The sequence below is a fragment of the Talpa europaea genome, assembly GCF_964194135.1.
Source record: "Talpa europaea genome assembly, chromosome: 4".
Classification (NCBI taxonomy): Eukaryota; Metazoa; Chordata; class Mammalia; order Eulipotyphla; family Talpidae; genus Talpa; species Talpa europaea.
In genome coordinates, this window is record NC_140070.1 from 53,090,564 (window position 1) to 53,118,423 (window position 27,860).

The 27,860-nt window shown below is 35.2% G+C and overlaps 1 protein-coding gene across 3 annotated transcripts in view; it reads right to left on the bottom strand.

Annotated features, from left to right (window-relative positions):
- The window catches only part of XRN1 (5'-3' exoribonuclease 1), a gene marked incomplete at both ends in the record, with an annotated part of 137,329 nt that overhangs the window by 23,774 nt on the left and 85,695 nt on the right, over positions 1-27,860 (bottom strand). For all 3 annotated transcript variants that reach the window (XM_084232406.1, XM_084232407.1, XM_084232405.1), the window contains 9 exons: positions 989-1,050; positions 3,138-3,246; positions 8,699-8,794; positions 13,812-14,019; positions 18,761-18,830; positions 20,799-20,931; positions 21,056-21,112; positions 24,586-24,721; positions 25,381-25,470. In XM_084232406.1, coding sequence (XP_084088532.1) covers positions 989-1,050; positions 3,138-3,246; positions 8,699-8,794; positions 13,812-14,019; positions 18,761-18,830; positions 20,799-20,931; positions 21,056-21,112; positions 24,586-24,721; positions 25,381-25,470 — 961 coding nt within the window. The remainder of the gene's footprint in view (positions 1-988; positions 1,051-3,137; positions 3,247-8,698; positions 8,795-13,811; positions 14,020-18,760; positions 18,831-20,798; positions 20,932-21,055; positions 21,113-24,585; positions 24,722-25,380; positions 25,471-27,860) is intronic.

The following is a 27,860-nucleotide window of genomic DNA, read 5'->3' on the forward strand; positions in this document are numbered from 1 at the left end:
ATTTACTGGTATCTAAATAATAATGGGTTCTATTTACTGAAAACCTACTATGTGCCAAATATTCTGATGTTCTTGATAAAATTATTGTATTACTAGCTTATAAGAGACTGAATTTTTAAACTTTTAAAATATAATATGCATACAGAAAATTCAAATAACAAGAATACATGCTGAAGTTTTCTACATTAAATTTGTCATTCTTCAATTACAAAATGTATATATACTCCTTATTAAACAGCTAAGATTATGTAAAACATAAATGACCTCAGTTTCACAGGACCCAACTTCACATAATTAACCATGAACTTTACTATATTGATCCATATACTTCCTTTTTTAAAGATTTATTTATTCATGCATACAAGGGGTGGGGTACAGGCCAGAGATGTAGGGGGGGGAGGTGGTGAGAGGATTCACCAGACAGTGTGGGGAATAGAACAGGCAGACTGACTGAAATAAACTGCTGAGGGGAGCAGCGGGTGAGATAGGAGATGTCTGCTGCACCATGTGGGTTGCTCCCAGGCTGGCTAGGGATCGAATTCACACTGCAGAGGCTTAATAGTGCGGCGCTTAACCCCCTGCACCACCAGGAGGCCCTGATCCATATACTTTCATTGTATATACAAACATATTTCTTCAAATTTTATATATATATATACACATATGTGCATATGCTTGTATGTATACAAAACCTATATGTATTAAAAGACTAAATGATCTATTTTTGTACCCATTTTAAAGATGAGGAAATTGAGGCTAAGGGTGGTCAAAACTGCTCAAGGTCTCTTAACTATTAAATGGCAGGGTCAAGATTTCAGGTAACTGCAATGACAAATCCTGGACTCAAGCTGTGCAACCTTCCAGCCAAATGACTGCCAGCCATACACTTTATGGATTTGGTTGAAAGAGCTGCAAAATTCAGACAGGTGACACAGAGGTGCCAATTACAATAAAAAACTACAAGAAATCTGACTTTAAGAAAGCTTACCTGCTTATTTGACATTTTTCGTGGCTGACTGTCAATTTTAGGACTCTTGCACTCTTCTTTAACTAGAACAAGACAATAAAAATTTTGGTGAATCAAAGAACTTCCTGAAGATCAGTTACATTTACCAAATATTTGTCGTACAAGGTACTATGTTAAAAGTTCATTGAATTCCAAGGAGATTTTGAAATTGAGGAATTTATAATCTAGGTAAGAGGGGAAGAGATATTCACAAACAAGGGGAAAGAAAAGTGGCATTCAATTGAATCTTGAAGGATGGTAGGTCTTCAAAGGGTAGAATAAAAGGCTAGGTATTCCAGGCAAAGGAAATCATAGAGAAAAGACATGGAAGCAGAAAGCAAGCTCTGTGTTCATAGAGCCCCAAGTATACCAGTTCTTCAGGAGAGTAAGGAGGAATAGAGTTTAAGTGATTGAGGTGGGAACATAATGTGCAAGGTATTGAAGATTATGACATTAAACTGGTAGGCAATGGGCAAACAATCACAGAAAGGTTTTGAGCAAGTAGTGATTTGATCAGGCATTGTACCTTAGGAAAATGAAAACAAATAAATAAATGAGTCCCACCTTGTACCACATAAAATTAATCAACACGGGAAAAACACATAAATGTAAGAGCTTAAAGTATAAAACTTTCAAAATATAATATAGATGTAAATCTTTGTCATCATGGATTAGTAAATGGTATCTTAGATATGACACCTAAAGCACAGCAGTCCAATAAAAAATAGGGAACAAATAGAAAAAAAGGATCTGATCAAAATTAAAAACATCAATGCTTCATGGAATGAGAATAAATATTTGCAAATCAAATATCTGATAAGCATGTAGTATACAGAATATATAAAGAAGTATGGAAGTGTGACATATATACGGAACGGAATACAACTCAGGTACAAAAAAAAGATGAATGCTATATTTGTGACAACAGGGGTGAACTGGAGGGGATTATGATAAGTGAAATAAGGCAGAAAGAGAAAAAAATACCAATGGCATCTCTTACATGTGGAATACAGAGAAATGAAACAAAAGGTCAGATAAAATCTAATCAACAACAAACCTTACAAATTTGACTATTCAATGGAAGCTACCAGAAAAAAAGGGGAAAAGAACAGAGTTGGGGAGGGGGTGCACAATGGACTGTGGTAGAGGAGAGTGGGTCCCTTGGTGAGGTGGTCTGGTGTGCACCTAAAGAATATGATTCTATACCTCTGAATCATAAATAATAATAAAAAATAATGAAATTTAAACAAATAATAAAACAAGCAAATATTTGATTAGAGATTCTTCCAGAGCAGATATACAAATAGCTCAAAAGCACAGCAAAAGATGCTCAACTTTATTAGACATTAATGAACTGCAATCGAATACCACAGAGAGATTCTACTTTACACCAACTAGGATGGCTATAATAAAAAAGAAAAATGGTGTTATGGTGGATGCGGTGAAACTGGACCCTCATATATTGCTGGTGGGAATGCAAATGGTAGAGTCATTTTGGAAAAGTATGGTCTTTCCACAAAAAGTTAAATACAAATTTAACATATGACTCAGTAATTCCATTCATTTCATATACTCCCAAGGGATTGCAAATATGTTCACACAAAAAACTGTACACAGATATTCTTGGAGTATTAGTCATTAAAGCTCCAAAATGGGAATACTCAAATGTTCATCAACAAGTGAATGGATAAACAAAATGTAGTACTCAAATAATGGAATATTATCCAGCCATAAAAAGGGATATAGTACTACTGATAAGTACGAGAACTATGATGAACTCTGAAAACATCCTACCTGAAAGATGCCAGTTCAAAAATGGTCACACATGTCATGATTCCATATAAAAGAAATGTCCAGAATAGGGCAAATTCATAGAGGCAGGAAGTAAGTAAGTGGTTGTTAGTGGCTAGAAGATTGACTGTTAATACTTACAAATGTTTATTTTTGGGATGATGAAAATGGCACTGGTTGTAAAACTTAATTAAAAAAAACACACACACAAAAAAACCAGATTGCATACTTTTAAAGGATGAAATTTTACAGTATCTGAATTAAATCTCAATAAAGCTGTTAGTTAATAAAAATAAGAATGTGCAGTTAGCACAAGATACTTCTCTAATGTAAAACTTACATTTTCTGTGAGAGTCATGTTTTCTCTGCTGACATTTAACACTGTTGTCATGAAAGCCAGATTTATGATGTTGAGTTACTTGACTTATTTCTTGAGGTAGAACTGTACCCTGAGAATTAAAATTCTGATAAATGATTTAAACTCTCAGTATTATAATTATTTTCCTCAACTTTAAATATATTTATTATTTTTATAAAACTTACATAGTTCATCTGAAAAAACTTTAAGGAATATACAAGAAAGTATAGAGAATTTAAAAAAACACTCAAAATTCCATCAAACTAGAAATAACCATTATTAATATGATGATCAATACTCAGATATTTTTCTAAGCTTTAGTCAGATTGCAAAATATACAGAAAATAAGCATTTTACCAAAATGCTATTTTCAGCAGAAAATAATTAAATCTAATTTTGTTTGAATTTAATATAGAAACTAAGAAAAACATTAAATTTTAGGGTAAATGATTTTTATTTCCACAACAGAAATAGTCTCTACAGAGCACTCAGGATGTGCTTCAACAATAATTATATCTGTGGGGCTAAAGGGAGAGGGAAATGAATAGTTATTATAGAAGAAATAGGATGGGACATGTGCAAGGTAAGGTATATCTGTGGGCTTAATGTACTATTCTCTTGAATTTATTATTTAAAAAATTTCTATTAGAAAGTTTTAAATATGCATGATTTCTGTGTGTTAGGAACGTTCAAGGGATAGTCATAAGGGATTTCTATCTGCATAGCATAGTGGCTGCTGTGATTTTGGGCTAAACAAAGCATTATGGAGGATTTTGATGCTAAGGAAACCTTAAACCATAAGGAACAATAAACTGTGTGTATGTGTCTGTTATGTGCAAGGGTATTTGAAGATGTACTTTGTATCCATTATCTTAATATCATGATGACAATGCTATTGCATAATCATAAAAATTTGTAGTATATTTTAACTCCATTTCATAGATGAGTAAATAGAGGCTAAATGTAATAAAGTGATTTGGTTACAGAAATAAATAACAAGAGATTGACATTTGAGTGTTCACAATACTATTTCAGAGAAAAAGCATGCCAGAGTTTACAAAGAAAACATTCTGGCTTTGAGTATAGTTTTTTTGGTTGTTCTATTTGATAAAACTATTAGTTAGTCACATTTTCTTTTGACAATAAATGCTTGAATTTTTCTCATAAAGAATTTTATTTTTTAAGAGCAGTTTTAGATTCCCAACAAAATTAAGAAGATAGTAAGAGATTTCCCACATGCCTCCAGCCTGCACAAAAGCATAAGTTCTTCCAGTACCAACATCCTCCGCCAGAGCGGAACGTTTGTTACGATTGATAAAACTGACACATCCTTATTACCCAAAGTCTATAGTTACGCTGGGTTCATTTTTGGTGTTATATTCTATGGTTTGGGACAAAAAGATAACGACATATAGTTACCATTATAATATCATAATGAGTTTATTTGTGTCCTAAAAATGTGTGCTCTATTCATCTTCCCTCTCTACCTAAACTGTAGCCACTACCGATCTTTTTACTGTCTCGAGTTTTTCCTTTTCCAGAAGCTTGAATACTGTCTCTTTCTTTTTCAAAATTATCACTGTGAGTTCTATATAATTTGTTCATCAGATGAATACCAGGGTACTTACAAATGTTTCTTGGATATAAGTGTTATATGTGGTGGCCCATACTTCTTGCCACATTTAGCAGATAAAACATGATACAGTGAGAGTGCCCAATGACAGGATATATATGCAGAAGATTCTGAGAAAATATAATATCAAGTATCGAATTTTATCTCAAGGCAACAGGTAGTAACAAGATGATTAGACCTTGACAGAGATCTAGGGGAATTTAGTAGTGATAGAGAAAAGGGGATCCTAAATAGAAGGAACAACAAGAATACAAAATTTGACATGGGAATTATCTCTTTGTAAGGTAGGAAAAGTAGAAACTAATCTGCTTGGAACAGGCGATTTTACCAAGTAGTTGGACATATTTTGTATAAGAATTTGTAATAGAAGGTCTCAGACACTAGCTTGAGATGGGTTTGGATCTCAGTAGTACTAAACAGGGAACCTGATACTCTAGAATATTAAAATATTACCTTTTTGGCACTGGAAAAGACCTAAAATGTCATCTAACTCCAATACCTTAATCCTACAGATGAAACCATGAAGGTCCAGCAAAATTAGATTAACTCAGTTTGAGTCACAAAACCTGATTCTGAGTTCATACCAGATTTATCACACCATGATGTCTCAAGGCAAAAAAAAAAAAAAAAAAAAAAAGAGTTCAAACCTAAGCTCTTATTAATTAAATACTTTGCCAAATATGCCATGGGGCTAAGGACCTTAAGGGGAGTTAATCAGATAATACTATGTAGGATTAGAAAGTAAAAAGAAAAGGCACAGGAAGTACAGATAGGAGGCTAATCTAGGCCTGAGCTGACAATCTAAGGTTTAGTTGTGGGAACTGAGAAGGAGTAAAAGGATTTGGAGTCTCATCACCAAAAATATAAAAGAGAAAGAGAAAAAAAAATTATCTTTGCTTTTCAGAGTATATACCCGAGAAAATGGCTGTGTTAGAAATAAGAGTTTTTTGACAAGGTCAATTTTGAGACATCTTGAGACTGAGGTGATAATAGGGCATCCATATATTTTTCTGTATTTTTCTCTTCTAGAAAGTTAATTTTGATCGAGGGATTGGAATCAGAGATATAGATTACATAGTAATCAGCAGAGATTAAGAGCCAACGTCACCACTTAAACAACCAGGCAAAAGGCAAAAGAAAACAGAATTTGGGAAAACAGTCCCCAGTGAAAGGTTGGAAGAAGCAAGGTTAAAGAAGGTGAACATATACGTAAAGGCAAGAGAGGATTCAGGGCAATGTTTTCTTTTGCAGCAAACTTTTTGAAAAAATTGCTTTCAAAATAATTTGAATATTTTATGCCTCCAATTTCTCTTCTCCTTTTCTCTATTCAGCACACTTTAATCAGTCTCTCATTCCTATCAATCCACTGAAATTTCTCAACAAGATATCCAATGACCATGTGCTAAACACATGGTCAATTCTAAGTTTTCATCTTAATTGGGTCAACGCATGTATTTGACATAGTTGATCGTTCTGTTTCCTTGACATTCATTCTTTACTTTTCATCTAGGTAACAACACCCTTTCTTGCTTTTCCTCCTATCTCATTGGCCATTTCTTCTCAGTCTTTGTCCATTTCACTTAATCTTTCTGACTCAATGAAGACCGACTACTCTATGGTTAAGTTATTAAAAATCTATCTATATCCACTTCCCTGGAGACACACACACACACACACACACACACACACACACACACACCATCTTGTACATCAACCATGACCTTCAGACTCAATGTTCAATTCTTTATCTCCATTCAAATGTCCAATTCTGTATCTCTGTTTGAATGTTTAATATATATCCCAAATTTACAATGTCCAAAATTTAACTCCTGATCTACAAACCTATTAGATCTGCAATCTTCCCAATCTCAGTTAAAAGCCAATCTATATTTTTCAGTTACTCAGATCTAAAGAGTCACATCCTTTATTCCTTCTCTTTTGCCCCCACATCCAATTCATCATGATCTGGTGATCAATCTTTCCCAAACATGTTGAGAATTTGATCCCTTCTTTTAGACTCCCGCTACCCTGGGATTAGAAAGTAAACTTTCCCTTTGATGATTACAACAGTCTCCAAACTAATTTCTGTTCTACACTCTACATTCTATTCTCAAGATGCAGACAGAGTGATCTTATTAAAAGATAAATCAGATCATGTTACTCTGCTGCTCAAAACCCCCCAATGATTTCCCATTTCACGGAGTAAAAACCAATGTCCTTATAATGGCCTAGCTTAATGGTGTTGATGTGTCATTTCTCTAACTATTATAAATGGACCCCTGGAACCAGATCTTGCTGGCCTAACCTTCCTTTTATTGAACCCCCTAAATTTTATAGGAATCTAGTCAATGGCCAGTGAGAAATAGACTTTTTACCCTACAGAAGCTTCCTGCCTTTGGGTAATGGCCCCAGAACCAAGTGAAACTTGCTGACCTCACAGAGGCAGATGGCAGAAGACTGATCTAGAAATGACCTATATATACACACAGCTATTAGCCTTTTATACACACACAGCTGAGTGGAGACCTAAGATGCTAATGAGATATGTGATATATGAAGAAGCATGTAGCGCTTCTGCACATGCCCCAGTATAGCCTAGCATAAAATACAACTCCCCATTACCCAGTCCTACAACTCCATAAAGCCAGGATCCCTCTCTACAATGTGATACCTAATAAAGGTTCCTCCCTTGAGATTTACTAGTTCTTTGGGATTAATTGGTGAAAGCCAAAGACCCGTAAGGAGCTATAAAATACCTCCATTTCCTACAACTCATTCTAATGATTCATGGTCTTATTTTTCCTTGAATATGCAAGGAATTGTCCTGAAAACAAGGTTTTACCTTATCTGCAATACTCTCCTTTCTATATCTACATACCCCTATTCATTATTTCACTCAAATCTTTGCTCAAATGTGACCAGATAATTCTATTTAAAACTGCAAAACTTTTCTCTCTCCTCCCCAACATTCCCTAAGTTCAGTCTCTGTAATTTTTCTTAAACATGTATTACTGTTTAATGCACCACGTAATGTACTTATTTATCTTACTATCCTCTCTTTGTAAGGGGTTAGAATTTTTGTTTTGTTTATTGTTCTATTCTCATTGCATAGATCAATGCCAGGCACATGGTAGGAACTCAATAAATATGTGCTGAATGAATGAATGACAGTGAAGTACTCCTGAAGAATTAGCAGTATCAAATAAATAAGAGAGGTGAAGAGAGTTTGAAAATCTTTTATAGATGACATTTAGTTAGAAAGGATAATATAATAGCATATTGGAAGAGGAAACCTCTGTATTTTGTCACTCTCATTTTTAATTTTTATTCTACCATAATTCCCTTTGCTATTTTACCCTCTTTAGTTTTGAGAACACTGGCATCACTGGAACACATCAAAATAAATGAGACCCTCATGTTCAAGCTACTGGTTTAAAAAGTTGAGAAAACAGAAATTGATGAGCAATTTGAGATGACAGGTAAGTAGCAAAAAACACAGTAGGAAATTATTTCTTTTCTTCTTTTTTGGTCTACCTTTTTAGCAGAATCTCTTCTTAATCTCTATCAAGGAATGTGAATTTGGTCATTCATATTTAAGATAGTCAACTGACAGCACAAAACTATATACTGAAATGAAAATCAATAAACTAATGAGTGGCATTAGGCCTTTGCTGAATTTTAAATATAGTACTAATTATTTTGTAGGAACAAAAAAAATTCAAAACAGATTTATAATTAAAAAAATCACCTATCTTCTCACTTACTGGTACAAAATTTTTTATATCTGACTGAAAAGAATTATGAAAATTCATGACCAAAACTGTTATTTCTAAATGATAAACGTTTAGAAGAAAATTAATCATTACATATTTAACAGAGAAATATAAAAATTGTAAAATGTGTAGCAAACCTTCTCTTGCAGAGTTGGCTGAAAATGTTGAGCCTTTCCAGATCCCTGTAAGGACTGCCAAATGTTACAAAATTCATCATCATCTTTAGCAGGTACCTATCAAAGCACAAAATAGTTTCTTAAGGAACTGAACATGAAGAAAGATTGATGAACGAAGTAAAAATGAAACATGTAAAAAGGGTTCATATTAAAATTAAATAATTCATCATTAAAGTTATTCAGTGGTAGACAGGATATTTAACTTTCATTATCTGAAATCTCAAGGTTTTTTTCTGGAGCTCAGTACATTAATCATGAAAGTATACTACATATTTGAATGAAAATGGTCTTCTTCATATGTAACTCATTTTGAATGATTTTAGCAAAAGTATTTAAAACAAAAATACTATAAAATATTACACTGACTCAATATCCCCAACAACAGATATTTTTGTGTTCTAAAATAATTGATATTTCATTCAAATTAACATCTAATGGGGTTATTTTTAAAATTATCTTACTCAAAAGCAATCTATTAATTCTCATATTAGTTATATAATACCAATATCATACAGAATAAAATATGCTAAAAGTTTAACAGTCACCACCTGAGATTTGAGAAAAATTTTGCTTTCTTAGTTATTATCTACTTAAGTGTGATTTCTAATTGGATTATTATAGGCATGTATTATTTGGTTAAAAAGCATGGTTAAGATTTGGGACCATGGAATTAAATAAAGTTAACTGTCTTGCACAAAATAATCCAACTTTCGTGCCCAATAACATGTAATAAAGGAAATCACCCAGAAGAGCATAGTGGAAATTTGGAAATTGTTTTTGATAAAGATGATATAGTCTTCTCCCTTTTACCTTTCAAATTATGTCATTTCATAGATCTCAAAGGACTTTAGCTTAATTAAGAAAAAAATTAATTTTTATTGAGAAGGAAGGGACAATACCAAACACGTTTTATGAAGCCAACATTACACTAATACCAAAAACGAACAAGGACAACACAAAAAAGGAAAACTACAGGCCAATCTCCCTAATGAACACTGATGCAAAAATCCTCAATAAAATTTTAGCTATCAGAATCCAACAATGTATCCATAAGATAATTCACCACGACCAAGTAGGATTCATTCCAGGGACACAAGGATGGTTTCACATCCGAAAATCAATCAACGTTATCCAACACATCAACAAAAAGAAATATAAAAACCATATGATAATATCAATAGATGCTGAGAAAGCTTTCGACAAAGTGCAACACCCATTCATGATAAAAGCCCCTGAAATTCTTGGGATACAAGGAACATACCTCAACATCATAAAGGCCATCTATGACAAGCCAACAGCCAGTATCATTCTCAATGGTGAAAAGCTGAAAGCAATTCCATTAAGATCTGGAACAAGACAAGGATGTCCACTCTCACCACTGCTTTTCAATATAATACTGGAAGTCCTAGCCAGGGCAATAAGACAAGAGAAAGACATCCAAGGAATCCAAATAGGAAAAGAAGAAGTCAAACTATCACTATTTGCAGACGATATGATATTATACATAGAGAACCCCAAAAACTCCACAGAAAAGCTAATTCAACTCATCAATCAGTTCAGTAAAGTGGCAGGATACAAAATCAACACGCAAAAGTCAGTAGCCTTCCTATACACAAACAATAAATCTGAAGAAGAAGAAATCAAAAAAAACATCCCTTTTGTTATTGAAACAAAAAAAATCAAATATTTGGGAATAAATCTAACAAAAGAGGTAAAGGACCTATACAAAGAAAACTATAAAACACTGTTAAAAGAAATAGAAGAAGACACAAAGAAATGGAGAGACATCCCCTGCTCATGGATTGGAAGAATAAACATTATTAAAATGGCCATCCTTCCAAAAGCAATATACAGATTCAATGCTATTCCAATCAAAATTTCAATGTCATTCTTCAAAGAAATAGAACAATTATTGATGAAATTCATATGGAATCACAAAAAACCCCGAATAGCCAAAGCTCTCCTGAAAAAAAAAGAAGGGAATGGAGGCATCACACTCCCAGACTTCAAACTATACTACAAAGCCATAATCATCAAAACTGCATGGTATTGGAACAAGAACAGGCATACAGACCAATGGAATCGAATAGAAAATCCAGAAATAAACCCACAGATTTATGGTCAACTAATCTTTGACAAAGGAGCAAAGAATATGCATTGGAGCAAAGAAAGTTTGTTCAATAAATGGTGCTGGGAAAACTGGGTCGCTACATGCAAAAGAATGAAGCTTGACCACTACCTCACACCATACACAAAAATCAACTCAAAATGGATTAAAGAACTAGACATAAGACCTGAAACCATAAAATATATAGAAGGAAATATAGGCGAAACACTACGTGATTTGCACATCAAAGACATCTTTACAGACACATCACCCAAAGCAGTGATAGTGAAGGCAAAGATAAACAGCTGGGACTACATCAAATTAAAGAGCTTTTGCACAGCAAAAGAGACAATAACAAAAACAAAGAGAAACCCCACCAACTGGGAGAACATTTTTGCACCCAACACTAATGATAAAGGACTGATCACAAAAATCTGCAAAGAGCTGATGAGACTCAACAACAACAAAGAAAATAATCCAGTCAAAAAATGGGCAGAAGAGCTAAAAAGAAACTTCTCTGAAGAGGAAATGCAAATGGCCAACAGGCATATGAAAAAATGTTCAACATCACTTGTCATCAGGGAAATGCAAATCAAAACTACCATGAGATACCATCTTACACCAGTGAGAATGGCACATATTAAAAAAACTAGCAACAACAAATGTTGGCGAGGGTGTGGAGAAAAAGGAACTCTTCTGCACTGTTGGTGGGAGTGCAAACTGGTCCAACCACTGTGGAGAGCTGTGTGGAGATTTCTGGACCTACTAAACATAGAGCTTCCATATGATCCAGCAATTCCACTCCAAGGTATTTACCCAAAGGACACAGAAACATCAATTCCAAAGAACACCTGCACCCCTATGTTTATAGCAGCACTGTTTACAATAGCTAAGCTTTGGAAACAACCCAAATGCCCAAAAATAGATGACTGGATCAAGAAGATGTGGTACATATATACCATGGAATATTACTCAGCATTCAAAAAAGATAAACACATGCAATTTGCAGCAACATGGATGGCGCTGGAAGGGATCATGCTCAGCGAAATAAGCCAAAAAGAAAAAGAAAAATACCGGATGGTCTCACTCATAGCAGGAATCTAGAAAACTTAAATAAGGGACCAGGAAAATGAATATAAGAAAGTGAAAATCAAAATCAACAAAAAACTATGAACCAGAGACACTTTTAGGGGGGCGGGGGCGGGAGGGGAGGGATTGGGGTCAGAATGGGGGGGCTGCAATTGTATGGGGAATATAACAATAAAATGTATAAAAAAAATAAAAATTAAAAAAAATTAATTTTTAAATGTGAATTATATCTCAAAATTATTTTTTCTAATTTTTTTTTTACATCTTTGTTCTCCCCTCAGGTGTAGTCCCCATAATTATTTCACCACCATAGCACCTGTGTACCATCATCATACTCCTTTTTGCTCTTCCCTGTTTTGAACCTCTTCCCTCTCCCTCCCTTGCTGTTTGCCTCAAATGTATACTCAGCTTGCAAGTTTTGTCTTTTTCCCAATTCTTTTGCATTCCTATATTCCAACTAGAGTGAAACCATTCTATATTTTTCTTTTTCCATCTGATTATTCTGCTTAGCATAATCCTGTTCAGCTCCATGCATGTTGCTGCAAATGGTATGAGTTTATCTTTTTTGATTACTGAATAATATTTCACTGTGTGTATATATATATCTTATAGAAAAACTGTAAATGTTAGTTTGAAAACTAAATAAAGAAAGACATACTCATGCTCATTATTTAAGAAAGTAAATTTCTTCTTTAATACAACTGTAACTTTATAACAGAGTTGTAAAATGCTATCAATGGCATTCTTTTTTTTTTTTTAAGATTTATTTATTTATTTATTTATTTATACAAGCACTGGGTACAGTCAGAAGCATGGGAGGGTGAGAGAATTCACCAGAGCCAGAGCAGGGAGTAGAGCAGGCAGAAGGACCGAAGTACACTCTGAGGGGAGCAGCGGGCGGCAGGAGATGTCTGCGCGCCATGTGGGACCCTCCTCTGGTGGCCGGGGAGCAGCCAGGGATCCAACCGGCACTAAAGAGCCTGCGGGCAGCTTCGCAACCCAGCGCTCAACTGCTGCGCCACCGGGGAGCCCTCAATGGCATTCTTTACTAGTTTATTAAAACAAATCTGGAATTGACTCAATCCAAAACTATTAATTTATTTACTTTTTATTTTACATCCTTACTACACAGAAATCAAAAAGATAAACTTATGCCAATTTTGGCAACATGGATGGAACTGTGAGGGATTATCCTAAGTGAAGTGAGTGAAAAGGAGAAAGAAAAATACCTCATGGTTTCACTTACATGTGGAATATAGAGAAACCAAACAAATGGAGGTAAGGAAGAAAATAGGTGGGGAGGAGAGCATAATGGACTATGGTAGAGGACTACAGGTGCTTTGATGGTGGGAAAAATACAGAAGGGAGAAATCATAAATTTTGGAAAAAAATGAACCAAAAAGTTTTAAATAAAAAAAGCGAAACTAGGGCCTCCCCGGTGGCGCAGCGGTTGAGCGCTGGGTTGCGAAGCTGCCCGCAGCCTCTGCGACGCCGGTTCGATCCCCGGCTGCTCCCCGACCACCAGAGGAGGGTCCCACATGGCGCGCAGACCTCTCCTGCTGCCCGCTGCTCCCCTCAGCAGTGTACTTCGGTCCTTCTGCCTGCTCTGCTCCCCGCTCTGGCTCTGGTGAATTCTCTCACCCTCCCGCGCTTCTGACTGTACCCAGTGCATGTATGAACAAAACAAACAAACAAAACAAATAAATTAATAAACATGCCTCTATTAAAAAAAAAAAAGCGAAACTAAAAACAATGGCATTTCATTAATAAAAAAATGAATAATTATGGGAAAAAAAAGGAAACCTGAGTCAGATTAAGTTTCCACTTACAAAGTCTGTCTGTGACATATAAATGGGGTGGAGAGAAATGAGTTCTTACCTGAGTAGGAACAAAAAGTGATTGAGGGGAATGATTGAGGCCTCCCAAATGCCCAGAAGAAACTGATGAACTTGAGCAACAGTGATTCACAGCTGGTTGTGGTTTCACAATGGCTGTCAACTTCTGATTTCCAGTTTCAGAGCGACTACCATGAGAAAGGTTCACCAAGGCACTTGTTGGCAATCGATAACCTCTACCAGGTGAGCACCTAAAAGTAAAAAGTAATTATTAGGGTCCAAGGGAAATAATACTAAATATTCCAGGAAGTAGAAGAGTTAAATAGTTTTTGATGGACAATCTATAATCTGAATTAATAAACATTACTTTTAAATTCAGTAGAGGAACTTGATCTCATAGAAAGATCACATTATATGATCTTTTTTAATTATAAAGACAAAAGTTTATTTTGTTATGGTATTATTTCAATCTTTACCCAAGTCATTTCTTTTTAAACCCAAACCAAAATGGAAAGCTATTTTGAGTAATCCACTTTTTACTATTGTTATATACATTGTTTAAAATTGATTTACATATGAAACAAAATCTTTTTTTCTTTTTAAATATTTATTTATATATATTTGATAACATTGTTCATGTTTGTACAATGTTTGTTCTCTCTTCTCAGGTGTAGTCCCTGTAAAATTCCCACTACCAATTCACCTGTGCACCACTATTCAGCAATCAAAAAAGATAAACTCATCCCATTCACAGCAACATGGATGAAGCTGGAAGGGATTATGCTCAGTGAAATAAGTCAGAAGGGAAAAGAAAAATATCGGATGGTTTCACTTATGGGAGGAATATAGGGGAACCAAATAAGGATGAGGAAAAAAAAATAAAAAAAACCAAAATTAACAGGCACCTATAAATCAGAGAAATTCTACAGGGGAGGAGTAGGGAGACGATCAACAGGGGAGAGAAGAGCACAAGGGACTATATATTTCTTAAAAAATTTCCTAAGAAACTATTTGGCACCACTAAGAGAGGTAAAAAATACTGTTTTAGAGGTATAGATGCATGTGCCAGGTATGTATGTGTCTGACTCAGTCTGCCCTCACAAGAGTGGTAATATAATACCTGAATATAACTAAAATTTTGTGAATTAAATGTCGAGCTTTTTTTTCTTCTCTTCTATATATATATATTTTTTATTCATTTATTTTATATAAGAACCGGGTACAGGACAGATGTGCGGGAGGGTGAGAGGATTCACCAGAGACAGAGCGGGGAACAGAACAGGCAGAATGATAAAATACACTGCTGAGGGGAGCAGCGGGTAAGACAGGAGAGGTCTGCCACACCATGTGGGACCCTCACCGGCCAGCTGGGATTGAACCGGCGCTGCAGAGGCTGCGGACAGCTTCACAGCACTGCACTGAACCGCCTGTGCCACCAGGGGAGGCTCCAAGCTTTTTTTAATAACTAGTGTTTATAGTCTGGATTAGCTGAGGAACTACCCAAGTGTGGAGTCATTCTGTGTGGCTCTACTTAGGCAAAAGGGAACATTTTGATCACATTTGCTTCCTAGTCAATTGTTGATTTGAGTCCTTTTTTATCCTTATCTTCCCATCCTCAAGTTCAGGAACTGATAGGTATTTGCGGTTTCCTACCTTCCTAGTCTTCATAAAAGAGTTAGGCATTAAAATAAGTCTTCTCTTGTCAAAAATATTCAACTTATCACCTATATTTTTCCCTCTCTGAGAATATAATTTTATTTTATTGAAAGATAGTGGAGGGCCTCCCCGGTGGCGCAGCGGTTGAGCGTTGGGTTGCGAAGCTGCCCGCAGCCTCTGCAGCGCCAGTTCGATCCCCGGCTGCTCCCCGGCCACCGGAGGAGGGTCCCGCATGGTGTGCAGACCTCTCCTGCTGCCCGCTGCTCCCCTCAGCAGTGTACTTCGGTCCTTCTGCCTGCTCTGCTCCCCACTCTGGCTCTGGTGAATTCTCTCACCCTCCCGCGCTTCTGACTGTACCCAGTGCTTGTATAAATAAATGAATAAATGAATAAATAAATAAATAAATAAATAAATAAATAAATCTTAAAAAAAAAAAAAGAAAGATAGTGGAGAAGCAGAATTATCTTATGAGAAATTTTTGTTAAGATGTCTAGAAAATATTTTCATGAGAGCTATACTTAAAGATAATACATTACAGAAACGAATATGCTGCAGGCAGCTAATCATTTACACAAATCTCTATTGCCTCTAACTAGGAGGGATAAAAGGACACTGGGAAAAAGCTAATCATCTTAAAAATTCATTATCAAAGTTTTGGGCTAAGGTTATTTGGTAACCAAACATTTTCATAAAAAAATAAGATCAACAGGCTACAGCGAAAATATTGACATGTGACCATGCAAGAATATCAAAGCCAACACTAATCAGTGCACTCCAAATTATTTGAAAAATGCATTACAGACAACTTGCCTGATTTTTAAATGTGCATCAAAGGCCCTGTAATCCATGCAGGTTTCCTCATTATGCATATAAAAAGAAAATGCTAGTTTGTTTTTTGCTCACTCTGTATGTAACAGGAGTCCTTATGTTGTTCTATATCCTGTGCTTTTTTTGTGAGACAATTTCACTCAGGAACTAAGAGCACCATGATCCCATCTGTGTGTTTCTTTCTTTCTTTCTTTTTTAAAGATTTATTTATCTATACATATAAGAGCTGGGGTACAGGTCAGAGGTGTGGGGGGTGAGAAGATTCACCAGAGACGAGTGGGGAACAGAACAGGCAGATTGACTGAAATACACTGCTAAGGGGAGCAGCGGGCAAGTCAGGAGAGGTCTGCTGTGCCATGTGGGTTGCTCCCTGGCTGGGGGATCGAACTCCTGCGGCAGAGGCTGCACACAGCTTCATAGGTTGTGCCTTAACCCTTGCTCCACCAGGGAGGCCCCCCCACCTGTGTGTTTCTACTAACCTTTCCCTGAGGTTTGCGTATGTTGGATATTGTGGTGGTGTAATCACTGAGTGTACAGAAGAGAGAATTCAAAGAAAATACAGCTGTTCTTCAATTTTGTTTGTGGAATTTGAAATTACTGATTTTTAAAATAAATTACTGGACAGTAGAAATGAGAAAGAAAAAGAATATCAGATATGGGATCCAGACTCTACTGCTTCACTTTAAGAGTACAGACAGTAACAACTGAAGACAGTAACATTTGAGGAAGGCAGTCTGGGTATCAGGCACATTTAAGTTGTAGAACAATACTAATATCATTCTGAAGGTGATCACTTGATATCAGAACTGAGAGTCAGTATTTTTTCAAAGACCAAAGAGCAATTTTTATTTTAATTACCCATTAGTCAAAATAGAAAAGTTAAGTACACTCCCTTTTCCATTTGGTTTTTCAAAAGGTAATAAGCTAGCTGGAAATTACTTCATTTAATTTTCCCAAAATTACCTAGTGAAGTATCTATCTTCATTACAGATGAGGAAATTGAGGATCAGAACACCTGTAACTAACTAACCTAAGGTAACACAAAGGTTAAATAAGAGAGCCTGTATTTTCTAGAATGCTATATACATCTTACTTGAACCCTTTCTCTTGTAACTTTAAACTCTGTATTAGTCCTTCCCCCAGTGTACACTCAAGTCTCACCCATGTTAACTTAAAACCAAATAATCCAAGTTCTTTTTTTAAAATCTCCAGTTATTTTTCTTTTTTCCTTAATAGTTAAACTTCTCAAAAATCACCTGGATTTCCTGCCTCCATTAATATACCTGCCTTTGTAGTATAGTCTGAAGTCTGGGAGTGTAATTCCTCCATTCTTCCCCTTTTCAGTCAAGAGAGCTTTGGCTATTCAAGGTTTTTATGTGATTTCATCAATTTTTGTTCCCTTGTTTGGAAGAATGCCATTGAGATTTTTATTAGAATTGCATTGAATTTGTAAATATTACACCTGCTATATACCGTCAAAACACCCAATATGGCTTGTGTACTCACACTCCACTAAACAGATGACAAAGACTTACATGACACTAAATTCAAAGGATACTTTAACCATTAAAATTCTTTAATCATTAAAAAAACAAATTTGATCATGTAATATTTCTGCTTTGATGATTTCATATTACTTTAAAGATAAAGGCTAAGTTACCAAAATACCAACATCCTTAACATGGCCTGAAAGTTGGCCGACAAGTTCTTGTATTGTTCTTACTTTTCTCTCTTATTCTATCTAATCTTACATAGTTGCTGTAGTTTCTTTTTTTTTTTTTTAAGATTTATTTTTATTTATGCATACAAGATCTGGGGTACATGCCAGATGTGTGGAGGGTGAGAGGATTCACCAGTGACAGAGTGGGGAACAGAACAGGCAGACTGACTGAAGTACACTGCTGAGGGGAGCAGCAGACGAGTCAGGAGAGGTCTGCTGTGCCATGTGGGTTGCTCCCTGGCTGGGAATCGAACTCATGCTGCAGTGGCTGTGGACAGCTTCATAGGTTGTATCTTAACCCCTTGAGCCACCAGGGAGGCTATGTAGCTTTTGTTTTTGTTGTTTTTTTTTTGAGTAAATGAAAAACTCCTTTGTAGCATAAACTGGTCTCTCTTCCTGAGTATCTATCCCTCTTCTTGTCCCTCTCCTCCTCTTTCCCTCCCCTGCAGTTAACTAATTCATTCTTCAAGTCCAAGCTTACATATCACTTCTTCAAATAGTCTTTCTGGAACTCTCTGGGCAGGTCATACAGCTACAGAAATATGATCTCCTTTCTAGCACTTGTTACATTTAAATTAAATAATAAATACAGCAATCTGTTACTTAATTACTACTCCCACTAAAACGAAAACTCTATGAGGGCAGAAAAACAGGTCTATTTACTGTTACATTCCTAGTAGCAAGTATAATGTTTTGCACATAATAGGAATTTAAATAACAAATGAGTAATATGTCAGTGGTCAAATGGGCATATTTACAAAGTGCAATTCTCATCTGGAAATACAAACCTTATTGTTAAACCTCCAGGAAATTCTTCATCAAATAATACTTCAAATAGTATGTCAGCTTCTCTAGTAGCTGTTAAAAAGAATGAGATTTATAACATCATATAATAAAAATCAGCATTTAAGTATCTAGAATTATAAGAAGCATTACACCTATATAAAAAAGGGTTGGGGGAATATAGACAGTAAAGGAAAGCAAATGGTTCACAGGTTATCTTGCAGATATTGACGTAAATAAAACAATAATATTTTGAATTACATGCTGTACTCACTACACTTCTCTGCTTTTGTATATGTTTAAAATTATCAGTAATAAGAGAGTCAATGCAAAAGATACTTTGCAGTATATCTAAGTCAGAGAAAAAACAATGAAAATTTGAAACATGGCAGTAATGAGGGTAATAGAAAGGAAGAATGGATGTATATTTAGATAGAGTTGGCAGAAGTTTGAGACTTGTGGAGATGAAAAGGATGGAAATGACAAAGCTGACTCAGATTCTGTGAGTTGAGTTGGTAGGTTATGCATTTCATAATACAGACATGGAACATATGAGAAAAACAGTGGTACAATTAACTTAGAAACAGAGAAGACTAAATTTGGTATAGGGAGTGCTAAGATTTATCCAGAAGTTAAATTTACCAAAAACAACAAGGTAAAGTGAAATACTTAGCTATAATAATGTTTTTTTTTTTTTTAAAGATTCATTTATTTATTTACACAAGCACTGGGTACAGTCAGAAGTGTGGGAGGGTGAGAGAATTCACCAAAGCCAGAGTGGGGAACAGAACAGGCAGACTGACGAAATACACTGCTGAGGGGAGCAGCGGGCATGGCAGGAGAGGTCTGTGCGCCATGAGGGACCCTTTCCGGTGGCCAGGGATAGAACCGGCGCTGCAGAGGCTGTGGGCAGCTTCGTAGCCCAGCTCTCAACCACTGTGCCACCAGGGGAGGCCCACTTAGCTATAATAATGTTTTGAGTTCTATACCCAAATTAATAATAGTCTATATCCTAACTTTGTAATTGACTATCTCTTTTTTCTTTCTGCCCCTCCTCCCCCCAACCTGCCTGCCATCACTTCCCTTTCCATTCTGCTGGTTCTGTTTCCCCGAAGAATCCTGACTAATATAACCTCTGATATTGTGGTAGAACAGGTAGGGTGGGATGATGTCACACATATCCCATCCCTCCCTAGCCTTGTTGAAACAAAGACTATGGAGCTCACTCATTCTCGACCTCCAGACCTTTCAACCTGACACTTTTACCTAAACTCTAAACCCAAGAAAGAGAGGCATGGAGGGACAATGCTGTGAGCACCTGATTTGCTGCTTCTTTCTGGGTTGACTTTTGTTTTGGAAACTATATTGCAAAGTTGCCCACTCATCATTTGAGGTACATTTAAATTTGTTCCGTTTCTTTCCTCCTTTTTTTCATTTGTAAAAAAACACATAAAATTTATCATCTTAACCATTTTTAGGTGTATAGTATAGTAATGTTGACTATATGTACATGTTATGCAGCAGATTGACAGGTCTGAGATATCTATCTATCTATCTATCTATATATATAAATCTAGTTGTATTCAAAACTCAAATTAACATGAACATTTATTTTTCAAAAACTTTAACTGAAAATAAATTCATGTATCATGTTTATTTCTCCACAGAAATCAAAAGATTATAATGAGAATCAAGGTAAAACTCTGTGCAACATTAGATGTGAACTAAACTAAGGAGAAGTGACAAAATGTTTTTCCTGGTTTCATGAAAACATATGTATATCAGCCAAATCTGGTATAATTTTAATGTTCTATATATAAATGACCAAATTCTCAGCACTTCACCTTCTTTTAATCACTTTCCAGAAGATTACCCAAAACAGAAAAGGAGAATATTCTCTGAAAACTAAAACTGAAAAAAAACTTAAAACATAAAAGGTTTTTATTTTTTTTCCTAATTGATAACTACTCTCTATTTCGATAGAGGACACACATATTTACGTTTTACTGTACAAATACAAAAAGTTAAGTATTGATATATTACCCCCTTTAATTCCGATTATGGTGCCTCGAAGGCCAACTGGAACTGAAAAATTCTCTCTCACATTTACAACACGGTCAAAGAGACGAAATTCTGCATCCCGATCAGGAATGACTCCATGTTGCTGTTCTAAAGGCTGAAGAGAAGAAAATTTTATTATTATTATATCTAAAAAGTTTTTCTACTAATATATGGAAAACATCATCCTTCTAAACTTTCAAAGTAAAAATAATAACTGAAGTCTCTGATAGGAAACTTACTCTGTACAGCAAATGGGGTTTCACTGTTACTCGTACCTTCTTATTATTCTTTCTTTGCTAAGGAAAGAAAAAAAGGAAAGAAAAAAATTGAAATATTAAAAAAATATAAAATTATTATTTAGTATGTGGGCATGTCTGAATTTTAAAGTCAAATGAAATACCAAAAATTTTTAACTGAAAATAAGCTCATCTATCATGTTTACTTCAGTGAAATCAAGATTACAATGAAAATCAAGGCAAAGCTTGATTTAAGAATATCTGAAGTTCTTTAGATGTGGTAAGGAACTAAATTACTTACAATGCCTAATTTTCTTGAGGCATAAGACATACAGAAAGAAACTGCAGATTTATAAGAATATAGTCTGATGGATTTTTATAGTCTTAGTTATATCTATGTGTAATCACTTCTAGTTCAAGAAGGAGACCATTACTGAGCACAATACAGGGAACCCTGACCTCCTTTTCCAGTGATTATCCTTCCAGAAAGTAATCTTCTTACTAACACAAAGGATAAGATTTGTCAATTTTGAACTTTATGTAAATGTTATCTTATCCAAGTGCTTTTTTATTCTAAAGAATTATACACACTGGTCAGAGAAAACTTTCATTAAAAGAAAAAAAGGTATAAAGTATTCATCTGTGACAATACTGTGGGGTTTGTGGGTACTTATAAAAATGAAGGTGGCACTTATTTAAAAAGGTTGCTGATTTTGAGATCTGTTATGAAACTGGCTTTGATATTTGGATTTTTTATTATCTAAAAGATACTGAAAGAAGAGTGTTCTCTTCTATTTGCTACTTGTCAGTTCTGTAAACTCATTCTTAATTTAAGCATCCATTTCGTTCCACCTGTAAGATAGAAATAATATTACCAGTTTGACCTAATAAAAAAGTGAGAATAATTTACATCCATTGCAACTGAAAACTACTAAAGCCATTAGATTCTTTTAAATTTTTTTACATTCTTTTTAAAAATGAATTCTCATCTAATTAGAAAAATGCAGAGTTTACTTACATGGCAGCCGCCTATCTTTAGAACATTGCTTATGAAAATAAGTATAAAAGGGCACAAAACAGTTCCAATCTAGAGAGTCTGTACAAAATAAGGTAATTTATACATTGTAAAATGCTCAAACTTTTTCAGTCTTCCCCCCTAAATTATAATAGAGACATTTTATTTATTCTTTCAACAAATATTCACTGACTTACATTTACGTGTCATTAAACATTTACGTGTCATTTATGTGTCTGCATTGTAAGGAAAAGTTTAGATAGTATAGATCTAGGGGCTGGGTAACAAAACAGTGAACTATTCTATTATTTAGTTGAGAAAGACAAACAAAAATCAAAACAGGGAAATAAATAGCACTGCTTGAAAGTAAAAAAGCATAAAGGAAAATAAAGCAGGTAAGGGGGATCGGCAGTGTGTGGGGAGACTGTAATTTTAAACAGGGTGAACGGTGAAGGCCTTACTGACAAGTTGTATTTCCAGACCATGGCTGACTCAAATGACAAAGAGAGTACAACTAGCATCCACTAACAACAGTGAGAAGAAAAACTATGAGAAAACATTTAAAGTAATTTTAAAAGTCAAACACAACAACTTAAGCAATATAAATGACAGTATATTGAACAGAGGACAGGACAATTAAACCTGATTCACTAGGCAAATTAATATACTAGGGAATTTTCAAAATAGCCTCATTCCACATCTACTAAACAAGACGTTTTAGGGTCAGGCTATTCGAAATGTGGTCACCTGGGGACACATCAGAAACAGACTCTCAAGTCTCATCCTAGGTTTACTGAATCAGAATCCGTATTTAAGAAGATACACCAGTGATTCTCTTGTATATATAGTTTGAGAAGTATTGCTCTGTCCTAGGGGTGGAATATAGGGGTGGAATGTATGTTTTTTAAACTCCAGTAATGTTAAGAATTTGATACTTAGCTGAGTTTTTCCAATAAGAAAACTACTGCAGAGCCTTCATTACAGAAAAACTTTTGAGTGCTAACTCTGCATTATAAGGAAAAATTTAGATTGTGTTTTGAATGCTGTGTTTATCTTTCCTTCATTTCTTTGCTCTTCTAATAACATCATAAGACTAAAGGGAAAAATTCATAAATCATACCTCCTTGGCACATTAACAGGTTAAAAAATTCCTATCTTATCTATATGCACACACATTTAAAAACATATTGTATTGAAGATAACATTTATGTATTTGCATCTTCAGATTGTAAAGTAAGAGAGAAATGTATAAAACATTTCAGAAAGTTCTCAATATAAATGTGTTAAAAAAATACGGTGGCTTAAAGTTACAAACTTTGGTTAATTGTAAAATTCATTTCAAAACCAATACTGGATGAAGGAATTTTACTGTCTGTTGAAAGACAATTAAAAAGGAATGTTGACTTTCTTCTCCATAGCTGAATATCAACAATCTATCGAAAAATCAAAATCTTGTGCTCGCTTCACATACACTAAAATTGGAACTTTACAAAGAAGATTAATTTAGCATGCCTCTGCACAAAAAAATCAAACTCTTCACTTTAAGCCTTATATTTTTCCTAAAGAGAAAAAGAGTCATCTACTGGTGATTTTCTAGACCATATTAATAGCTCTTGAGTATGTGATAAAACAATTCAAAAATTAATAGTAGCTAAGCATTATTAGGTATTAATAATAGCTAGGCATTATTAGAAGAAATTTACATATATTAACCCAGTTAATATTTTTGATGACCCTATGAGGTAGGTCATTTATTCTCCATTTTACCGATGAGGCAATGGAGAATTGGAAGGCTGAAGTATCTTGCCTACAGTTAATATGTATTGAAAGAGGAAAGGGAAGAAGATAGCTTCAGAGCCTGTTTTTTAACTTACTCTATTAGTTCAAACGAGAGTGCCAGGTTAGCCTGGCAACATCATTTTAATAAAAAGGCAAATGTGTGAAAAAACCTAAAGTTAAAAAAATGGAATATTATCAATCTACTTTCTAGTACACCAAAATAAGTGATCAAACATTCAATAAAGAAAATAAGTTAAAACTTACATAGGAAGTTATATTTTTTAAAGTTAAGACATAAAAAGTAGGAGAGATTAGTGGGATTTCAAAGACCCTTAGTAATTGAATGAGTGTGAGTGGGAAAGTACATTTTATAAGTGATTCTATAAAGATCAAATAAAATTTTTGTGTTTTAAAAAACAAATATGAAAAGTTAAAGAACACAGAATAGGAAGTATGGGGATTTAGTATTTTTAAATCATAAACTTTCCATTTTGACCAGAAACAGTAGGTCATAAAATGCTTTGGTTTTTGTATACTTAAGTGTTCTTATAATACTAAGATAAACCTATTACTGGCCACTGAAAATGGCTGGAACATTTTTTAAACTATAGGATGATTTTACATAAATTAGAATCACTCAGCATATTTGGTTGAAACACAAATAAATTACTTGTAAAAGAATGTATAGTCCTTTTAACTTCAAATCTCATCAACAAACTGAGTTATGGAAAATTAGTACCTTGCATTTTTCAACTTCTTCCTCAATTTTCTCAACAATAGCTGCATCCAGAATTTGTAAATCACAAGAAGAACGAGACAAAGTACTGACGGGATGTCCCTTTAGCCAAGTAATAATTTCTTGAACTTTTTCAGCACTACATTAAAAATAGCAATTTATTCACATTGATTAGAACTTTACGAAGGCTTATAAAAAAGGCCTGACATAAACTTTCTGAGAGCTGTGAATTACAAAGGACATTAAATATATAATTATTACTCACTACATGTACTTGGAACTAATTATAAATCTAATATACATATGGATATGTTTTTAGAAATAAATAAAATGGCAAAATTAGTTTTAAAGTAGTTCATTGACATAAACAAAATTAAAGACAACATCTTAGAGCAGGGCCTCCCTGGTGGCTCAAGGGATTAAGATGCAGCCTATGAGTCTATCTGTAGTCACTGCAGCAGGAGTTTGATCCCTGGCCAGGGAGCTACCCACATGGCGCAGCAGATCTCTCCGGACTCACCTGCTGCTCCCCTCAGCAGTGTATTTCAGTCAGTCTGCCTGTTCTGCTCCCCACTCTGTTTCTGGTAAGTCCTTTCACCCCCACACCTCTGGCCTGTACCCCAGTTCTTGTATGCATAAATAAATAAACCTAAAAAAAAAAATCTTAGCGCAAAATCAAAACAACACAAAAGCTCCTCCCAAAAGTAATATAAATTTCTGGTACACTAGGCTGCCTGTATCTATCACTCTAAACTCTAATTTTAATTCCAAGGCAACAATACCCTAAATTTGGCTTACCCATTCTCATTTTCTCCAGGCCAAATGTCATCTTCATAGAACACATCTTCTTGGCTATTTTTGGCTATAAAACTAAACAGTTCTGGAGCTCTAGCCAAACAAAGAAATAAAAATATTAGTTAAATAAATACATGGCTAACTTTACACAAACTTCCTATCAAATAATTTTGGAACTTAAGGAGACATACAAAATATACTGAGGATTGATTTACTATACAGAGTACTAAAAAGGGATAGGCAGACTAAGATATATGAAAATACTGATAGGCCCTCCAACACTCAGTAACGGAGGGAAAAATGATTCAATCTATAAACTGTAATAAACTTCAATTACTTATAAAATTCAATCTCTGCCCTTAGATTTTAGATCATAATGGCAGGTGACTGACAAGAGTAGCTGTTTTGTCAAATGTATTGGGTTGTTGGAAAAGTCATAGCACCATCTTCCTGTGCCACCACAATGGAGCACATAAATGTCCTAGCTGATGCTTTCAAGAGCATCAATAAGGCCAAAAAAAGAGAAGCAAAGACCAAGCTCCTACAAGGCCATGCTGTAAAGTCATTGATCAGTTTCTAACTGTGATGATAAAGTATGGTTACATTCGTAAATTTGAAATCACTGATGATTACAGAGCTAGGAAAATTACTGTGAACCTCACAGGTAGGTTAATCAAATGTGAAGTGACCAGCCTCAGATTTGATGGGCAACTCAAAGATGTAGAAAAATGGCATAATAATCTGCTTCTGTCCTGTCAGTTTGCTTTCACTGTACTAACAACCTCAGCTGGTATAATGAACCACGAAGAAACAAGACAAAAACACACATTAGGGAAAATCCTGGGATTTTTTTTTTCTACGTATATAAAGCATGTGCAAATAAAATGCCTCAATGGAAAAAAAGTTCCTACAAGTTCATTTTCTAATTTTCAAAAAAAGCTGAAGCACTGCACAACAGAACATGTTGACACACATTAAAAGTTTGTTTTAATACTCCTCAAAACACTATTGCTTCCTGAATAGAGTAGTACTTTTGAATTTAGAAAGCAGAATGAACAAGTACTTATTTTCATTTCCTTTCTAAATGACTAAAAGAATAGTAAAGTATGAAAATGGCAGAAAGACAGAGAAGAGAATTTGGTAGCATGAGTTGTTAACAATATTTTAGAAACTGTCTCTAGTTACTGATTTGATGGGAATAAGCTGCACTATACGTGACCAGTGTGGAAAGTCAATAGGATGAAAGTTCATTTGAATTGTAGAAGTGTGCAAAAGGTACATTTCAAAGCTGCAATACATGCAGCTCTTATCCCAAGACTGTCCACTTGTGTCTATGCAGGCATCTCTTAACAAACCCATTCCTTTAAAATGCTCTTTCTGCCTGGTTGTGTCTGTGCAAGGGTCATCTTATTTCCTTTTTTTCCCTAATAAACCTTCCCTTTTGGATATAACCAATAAATAAACAAACAAATAAAGCTAGTATGGGGAAAAGTTTAACAGACATTTTGTTTAAAATTGGTATAACATGTCATTAGACAGTCATGTGGCTACTCATCTTCTACCTTAGCAGAAGACCTGTAGCTTATCATTAGGAGAGGGTGAACAGGGGCTGCTCTAGCCTTGGGTACACCAGGGCATTGAGTGGGTGGTGGGGCATAAGGAGGAGAAAATAGGTGCCATACAGAAAGGAGGAATTAATGAAAGTAGAACTGCTAAACAATGTTACTGCAAAGTATAAAGTCTTCAGGTAACAGAGTCTGAGATGGAGATAAGCATACAGGAATTTTATTAGTGAGTATGCCATGCTTGTGAAATCAACATCTACAGAATGAAAAGAAAAAAGGAAGGAAGTAGAAATAGGTACAGATAGAAGCTGCACTATGATTCATTCTTTTTTTCTTTTTTTTAAAGATTTATTTTTATTTATTTATTTATACAAGCACTGGATACAGTCAGAAGCGCGGGAGGGTGAGAGAACTCACCAGAGCCAGAGCGGGAAGCAGAGCAGGCAGAAGGACCGAAGCACACGGCTGAGGGGAGCAGCGGGCGGCAGGAGAGTCTGCGCGCCTTGTGGGACCCTCCTCCGATAGCTGGGGATCGAACCGGCACAGCAGAGGCTGTGGGCAGCTTCGCAACCTGGCGCTCAACCACTGCGCCACCGGGGAGGCCCACTATGATTCATTCTTAATGATCTCCTTGACCATCATAGAAATCTCAAGCTAGAAAGAACCTTTGGACTTGTCCTGCACTGGGGCAAACAAGTTGATTGGGTGGTAGAATCTGTGGCTATTGTGGGAAGAGGACATAACTGTAGGTGACATGGTTGCTTTGGCAGGCAATTCCTGAAGAGGGTTCACAGCTAAGGGCTGTCAGTCAACACCATTCTTGCTGTCAAAAGTAACAGGTCTTTCAGTCTTGAAGGGAGATATTGGAGAGTATCACAGCATTTACTAAGTAATGCTATTCCTTTTCCCTGTTTAGAT